Here is an 8,013-nt window from a genome sequence, read left to right on the forward strand (position 1 = left end):
TGAAGTTATAGAATCATGAAAAATAATGAAGAGGAATGAAACATTTCTCGGATGTTAATAGACTCATATACATCTTGATGACATAGAGATATATCTTCACCTTAAGAAATGCAGAGGTATTACTAGTTATTCTCTTGACATTTAGAAACTGATTTTTCTATGTACCTATTGTTTAAAGTGAAATGTACTATGGACAAAAATGACAAGGGTCAATAAATTTACACATAAAATGATATTTATGATTCTAAAGGTCATAGACCAGTCTAAAAACAAATATGATAATAATGTAATATGTTTGATTTTTTAGAACTTATACAAAATGCTCTGGAATAATAATGAAGGAAATAATATTTTGATGATAGCTGGTACAAATGAACTTAACTTTGAGTTGGTTTCTAATAGTGAATAGAAATTTAGCAATGTGAACCTATCAAGAGTGAGAGTTAACAGTGAATAGAATTGACATATTAATTTGTTTAAGAAGTACCAACTGCTTCCTAAATCTTTGAGGGCTAGCTCTAGCTACAGGAGTCAAGCAATGTAAAGACTGAAAAAGCCCAATTCCTTATTAAAGTCATATCCTGCTCAAAGTATTATACATGAAACAAATAAGCAAATATAATCTGATGGCAGCTAGTAAATGTTCTCTATACGAGATAATGAAAAGAATGCTCTGGAGTGACTGTGAATGATAGGGCACTATCTTAAATCGAATAATTATGTGAAGACTATAAATAAGAGGAATAATATAATTAAAGATTATCGAGAAAAGCATTAGTGGGAAGAAGGACTCTCAAGTGAAAGAAAAAGTGTTATGAGAAAATCACTTCCCCTTATTAGAGATGTATAGAGACTTAAGGACTAAAATAAACACCTATAATTTTTTTTTCTGTTTATCTATGATTAATATAAATTATGTGGTCACAAGTTAGAGTCCCTATGGATACATCAAACTCCAATCCGATGAAAAACTAAAAAGATGTCTTTCATGACAGACTAAGTATAATGTAGACTTTCTCTTAATCATGTCATGTGGAAGCCTTCTCCTCCAGTTTCCAATAATTTGTAGATGCCGATTCCATTATCTAGTACCTTTACTTGAATTTCTGAGGAGGAGATAACTTTTATATATTAAATTTAGAGAATAACATATTTTCAGTTTGAGCTAACAGGGCCACATGAAGAGAAGCTGTAAAGATGAAAGATAAATAATAAGATTCTTAGAACAATTTTACCTGTCCAAAGTTTTCCTCAGTCAATTATATCTTCTATTTGTTTAACTAGCATAAAATATGTTGAAAGTATAGTTTCATAAACAATAGTAATAATAAATCATATATTCCAAGAAGAATAAAATCATTTTTTCAAATGCTGATCTTTACAGATATGACTATTTGACTTCCTTTGGAGGCAAAACAACAGGGAAAATGGTAGGACAAATGCCCATGAAGGAGACAGACAGCATAGACCCAGGGCTGAGCAATGTCAACAGGCTGCCTATGGGGTTTCCAAGACCAGTCTTCCAGGAAAGTCCCCCATACCAAAACAATAAGCATTCATTGCCTTCCCAAGGTTCTCAATTCCAAGGATTTCAACATCTTAGCAAAATAACACCAAACAATTCATCTACTGATATGAAAACAGTTAACTTTCAATTGTCAAATGTGAGTAATGACACACAGCAAGACAAAATTGGCAGTTCCCAACCAAATATGTCAAACTCTACTCACCTACAATTCAACTGCCCACAATCTATTCAAGACAAAATGACAGTGAATAGATGTGCCAGCTCTTCTCAGCTGACTTCACCAAGAATGACAGAAGCTGAAGAGAAATCTTGCAATACATGGAAGAATATAAGAAAATTATATGTACAGAAAAAGGTGCTAGTTCAAAAAGTGCCTCATTTTGTTCCTGATCAAGCATCCGAGAGGAAAAGAACAACCCCTCTCAACACTGCATATACCATTCGAAAGTCAAGGCCAGTCAGTGGTGTCCATACTCGATCACATAGGGACAGAGTGATTCACCTACTAGCACTGAAAGACTACAAGAAATCTGAACTTCTTGTTCAACTGCAAAAAGATGGCATCAAAATAAATGACCCCAATTTTCTCGGAAAAATTCTGCTGCAGGTGGCTAATTTGAATGCCACTACTTTGTCATATACTTTAAAAGACAGTATCTTCAATGAGATCCAGAGAGATTGGCCTGGCTATAATGAGGAAGACAAGTTGTTATTGGATTTGGTGCTTTCCAGAAAGCTACGTCCATTTCACAATGCTACCAAGGCCACCCATTGCAAAGAGTCATCTGTAGTTTCTAAAACAGATGATTCATCATCCTCAAAGGATCTTTTTCTCTCTTTATCTGGTATTGACACTTTGATGAAAAATAAAGGTGGATTCTTTCCCCCTAAATCTGGTGGACAGTTAACATCAAATGGCCAAGCAAGTGGTAACAGTGAGAAACCTGTAATTCTGTCGTGTTCTGCTGCTACTACCAAATGCATCCCTCGACCATTGCCTGGCTCCCATCTGCCAATTTCGAATTCACCAGTCCTTATAAAATCTAATCACAATGTTTGCAGTTCTCCAGAAAATGGGACTCAAAATCCATGTGACAACATCAGCCATGCCAGTGGTATGCTTGAAAGAGAGATGAATAAACATACTTCTTTGGAAGCTCCATCCTGTGTTTCAGTTCAAAAAATGTATTCAAAGCCAATAGAAATACCACATTTTATGCCTGAGAAGTTCAAATGTGCATTTGCAAAGCGAAAAACAACTATCCCAAACTGCATTACCAGCACAATGGAGAAACCAAAGATCGATTTTAAGAAACAAGATGAAATTATGAAGTCAGATTCTAACAAGGACGTTAAAAAAGTTTTCCCTGATTCTGGGAAGACCAGTTTTACATCTGCAACTCCAGATTATTTGGCAAATTATTCCATTATACTTTCCTCTGACCAACGTCAGTGTTATGAGAAGGAATTCAGGGCAGATTACAGTGAATATCAAGCCACATACAACAAGATACAGATTTCATGCACACCAATCATTGACCTAGATTCAGAAAGAAAGGGATTTTCTCCAGGATCAAAAGAATACCAATATATTACTAAAAAAATTTTAGTAGCCTATCAGAAAATGCGGCAGCTTAATCCTAAATTTTGTGAAGAAAAGGATAGATGTGTGTTTCTTTACAACAAGCTGGTTCACATTAAAAAGTTAATAAATGATTTTGACCAGCAAGAAGTAAAATCTACACAGTAATGGAGGGTTTGGACAAGAATAAACTTGATTTATTGAAATTCAAGGTAACTTGCTCCAAGATTCTAAAGAAAACTTGAACGTTTTCTGAAACTTGCAACAGTATTTAAATTTAGTTTGTATTATATTCATTTTTTGCTTTTTTATAATTCTGAAGCTGCATTATATGATTGTTTAACCTCCAATATTTGTGCTTTCACTACAAATTTCATGATATTGTGAACCTAATGTCTATGAAATAAAAATGTACTCATAAAAAATAAAATGAGGAAGTTAAAATATTTTTGGATACTAGCCTCTCTTCTTGGATAGTCATTATTCAAGTTAATAATTCAAACAGAGGTTGAAAATTTTACACACACTATTTCAACATATCTTGTCAGAACACCAGTTACAGTCAAACACCTAAAGATTTTGAGCTATGGGGAATGTCTTAGAGTTACTATTCCCACCATGAAACAATGAACAACACAAGCTGGGGAGGAAAGGGTTTCTTTGGCTTATGCTTCCAAATTACTGTTCATCATCAAAGGAAGTCAGTACAATAACTCAAACATGGCAGGAGTGATGCTTACTGGCTTGCTCCTATGGCTTTGCTTACCCTACTTTCTTTTTTTTTAATTTATTTATTTATTAAAGATTTCTGTCTCTTCCCTGCCACCGACTCCCATTTCCCTCCACCTCCCCCAATCAAGTCCCCCTCTCCGGTCAGCCCGAAGAGCAATCAAGGTTCCCTGCCCTGTGGGAAGTCCAAGGACCTCCCACCTCCATCCAGGTCTAGTAAGGTGAGCATCCAAACTGCCTAGGCTCCTACAAAGCCAGTACGTGCAGTAGGATCAAAAACCCATTGCCATTATTCTTGAGATCTCAGTAGTCCTCATTGTCCGCTATGTTCAGGGAGTCCAGTTTTATCCCAGGCTTTTTCTGACCCAGGCCAGCTGGCCTTGATGATTTCCCGATAGAACATCCCCATTGTCTCAGTATGTGGGTGCACCCCTCACAGTCCTGAGTTCCTTGCTCATGCTCTCTCTCCTTCTGCTCCTGATTTGGACCTTGAGTTTTCTGTCCGGTGCTCCAATGTGGGTCTCTGTCTCTGTCTTTTTTCATCGCCTGATGAAGGTTAATATTCAGGAGGATGCCTATATGTTTGTCTTTGGGTTCTCCTTCTTATTTAGCTTCTCTAGGATCTCTAATTATAGGCTCAATGTCCTTTATTTATGGCTAGAAACCAAATATGAGCGAGTCCATCCCATGTTCCTCTTTTTGGGTCTGGCTTACCTCACTCAGGATAGTGTTTTCTATTTCCATCCATTTGCATGCAAAATTCAAAAGTCATTATTTTTACTGCTAAGTAGTACTCTAATGTGTAGATGTGTCACACATTTTTATCCATTCTTCCATTGAGGGGTATCTAGGTTGTTTCCAGGTTCTGGCTATTACAAACAATGCTGCTATGAACATAGTTGAGCATATACTTTTGTTGTATGATAGGGCATCTCTTGGGTATATTCCCAAGAGTGATATTGCTGGGTTCAGGGGTAGGTTGATCCCGAATTTCCTGAGAAACCGCCACACTGCTTTCCAAAGTGGTTGCACAAGTTTGCATTCCCACCAGCAATCTGCCACACACCGCGCCCCCGTGTCTGTGCTCTGTGTGCTGGCACCCAGTTCGCGAGCCTCGGGCAAGGGGGCTGGAGGTTAAATATACAAACACACACAGACAGAGAGACAGCAACATGGGTCATCCTTGAATTCACCAAGAATGTCCCCTTTATTGTGTTCAGGGGCAGATTATATAGAGACAGCCACGCCCCAGCCAAACCCACCAGAAACCAGTCTCCTGCCATCAGGAACTCCTGAAGGTCTCGTGCTCAGAGCAGCTGTAAGAACTCAGATCAGGGGATTACAAGAAATTCAGGATCTAGGGTCTCACTGCTCCCAACAACTACCAGCCTAAGGATGGCCACACCTACACACAATGGACTGGGCCCTCCCCAATCAATCACTAACTGAGAAAATACCTACACTCAGATCTTACGGAGGCATCTTCCCAATTGAGGCTCTCTCCTCTCTGATGACTCTAGCTTGTATCATGTTGTCATAAAACTAACCAGTACAGGATTTAAACTGTGTATTCAAAACATTACTCATATTCAAATAAGATGTATTGTATTTACAAATCTGAACTGTTTCCCTAAAGAGGTATCTCTTTAGTTAATGTCTGTATCTGTCACCCAAAAGAAAATTGATACATATCAAAGAAAGTAAATAACCATTATATATACTTCAGGAAGACTACTAAGCAAACAAGCACTGCTTTCAAAGTGTCCCATCGGTTTTGGTACATTGTGCCCTTATTTTTGTTGAATTCTAGAAAGTCTTTAATGTCTTTATTTCTTCCTTAACCCAGGAGGGTTCAATTGAGCACTGTTCAATTTCCATGAGTTTGTATGCTTTATGCAATTAGCATTGTTGGTAAGCTCTAATTTTAAATAATGATGATCTGATAAAATACAAGGGATTACTCCAATTTTTTTTTTATAAATTGAGGTGTGTTTTGTTACCAAATATGTGGTCAGTTTTAGAGAAGGTTCCATAAGAATCTGGAAGAAGGTATATATTCTTTTGTGTTTGGGTGGAATGTTCTGTAAAGTTCTCTTAAGACCATTTGAGTCATGACATCTGTTAGTTCTCTTATTTCTCTGTTAAATTTCTGTCTGTTTGACCAGTCCATTTAGGAGAGTGGGGTGTTGAAGTCTTTTCCTATTAGTATGTGGGGTTTGGTGTGCAATTTAAGCTTTATTAATGTTCCTTTTACATATGTGGGTACACTTCTAATTGGGGCATAGATGTTCAGGTTTGAGAATTAATCTTGATGGATTGTTCCTGTGATGGATTCTCCATCTCTTCTGATTGATTTTAGTTTGAAGTCAATTTTGTTAGATATTAGGATGGCTACACCTGCTTGTTACTAAGGTTCGTGTGATGGGAAAATCTTTTCTCAACCCTTTACTCTGAAGTAATGTCTATCTTTGAGGGTGAGGTATGTTTCTTGTATGCTGCAGAAAGATGGATCCTACTTTTGTATCCAATCTCTTAGCCTGTGTCTTTGTATAGGTGAATTAAGTCCATTGATATTAAGAGATGTTAATGAACAGTGAATATTAATTTCTGTTACTTTTGGTGTGTTTGTGTGTTTCCCTTCTTTAAGGTTTGCTGGTATGAGGTTATCGGTTGCCTGTGTTTTTCTGGGAGCAGTTAGCTTTCTTGGGTTGGAGATTTCCTTAAAATATAATTCACTTTTACAATGGAATACTACTTGGCAGTTAAAAACAATGACATGTTGACACTTGCATGCAAATGGATAGAACTAGAAAAACCATCCTGACTGAGGTAACACAGACCCAGAAAGATGAACATGGTATCTACTCACACCTAAGTGGATACTAGCTGTAAATAAAAAGATTAGTGGGCTATTAATGATCCTAGAGAAACTAAGTAACAAAGTGAACCTGAAGAAAAACATACATAGATCTATCTATAAAGGAGAAATAGATGAGATTGCTTGACAAAATTGGGACCACGGAGGTGGGGGAAAAGGAGGGCAGAAGGGAAACAGGAGGAAAAGAGAGATGGGTAAGAACTTGAGGAGTGGGATAGATGAGATGGACGAAGGACATTCACATTATAATATATGAGATACTTCTCTAATGTGTTATTAGTCAAAGAGGCCTCAGAGATCTCCAAATCAACATAAGCTACTGGCATTGTAATTGTTTACCAACCACAACTACATGGTAAGATACTGTTGCTGAAGACACTATACACTTTTGCAGAAGAATGTAGAGAACTACTTTTAATGTTTCAGAAAAGTGTTATATAATATTCTGTGGCAGAAATTATGTCTATGGTCTTATCCAGTGCTGGACCCTGTATGTTACAGTACTGACCTGAGAGGCAAAATATGTTTACTGGAACAATGGGGGCATAACTCTTTGGGAATAACTAAATATATTCTGATAAGAATAAGAAGTAATTTTATGTCTAGTCTTAGAATCCTGGTCAAAATCTTGTGGCTGTGGAGGTCAGAGTGTATAACCTATTAGAGACCCTACGGTAGAGCACATACCTGTGGAGATCAGTGGGCAGAATCTAGGGAGGCCATAGAGTAGAGCATATTATTGTTAAATAATTATGTTGTCAAATCGTCTTCCAATTATTTATGTTTTTCATCCATATGCTTGGCTAGCTCTTGACATTTGTCAGAGAATTTTCTTTTTGTACTAAGCAATAATCAATGCAGAGAATCATATCTGATTAAACTGTTGAGAATATGAGACTCTGAACACTCTGCCCTAATTGGAGTGTTTTTATCAACCTCCAAACCCCTTCAGCTGGGTTCAGGAGACATCTTGAGAGAGATCACAAAAAAATATAGTAGCCATAGCTAGGCAGGCGTTCTGTGAAATTCTGTCTTCTGGAAAAGACGTGATTTGTGCACTCATAAGCTCACAGCATCTGTGGTTGTCTGAACAAGAACTCTTAAGAGCAAGCCATCTGAAATTCTAACAATGATTGGGAGGTACTCTCAGGAACCTATTCTATATTCATCCCTTTGGGAGTTGATATCTTCCAGAGAAGGCTTCCTTCATCCATTTTTTAGGATATGGCCAATGGTAGGCTTCTCAAGCCAAAGTGGATTGTTTTATACCTATTCACATATAAGTAGCACTAATTA

At 37.2% G+C, this 8,013-nt stretch overlaps 1 protein-coding gene across 1 annotated transcript; it reads left to right on the forward strand.

Moving 5' to 3' along the window:
- The first annotated feature begins 1,814 nt into the window (after positions 1-1,814).
- Positions 1,815-3,278, forward strand: LOC121437331 (RNA polymerase II elongation factor ELL2-like). The gene has a single exon (XM_041637204.1). It carries the CDS (start codon positions 1,815-1,817, stop codon positions 3,276-3,278), a length of 1,464 nt encoding a protein of 487 aa, XP_041493138.1.
- Positions 3,279-8,013: the final 4,735 nt, after the last annotated feature.

This window comes from Microtus oregoni, unplaced genomic scaffold, assembly GCF_018167655.1.
Source record: "Microtus oregoni isolate MIOR12 unplaced genomic scaffold, Mior012 000052F_000, whole genome shotgun sequence".
In the NCBI taxonomy this organism is placed as follows: domain Eukaryota; kingdom Metazoa; phylum Chordata; class Mammalia; order Rodentia; family Cricetidae; genus Microtus; species Microtus oregoni.

Excerpts from the sequence above, each read along its gene's own strand:
- LOC121437331 (XM_041637204.1), top strand. The coding sequence starts at position 1,815 with ATGACAGAAGCTGAAGAGAAATCTTGCAATACATGGAAGAATATAAGA.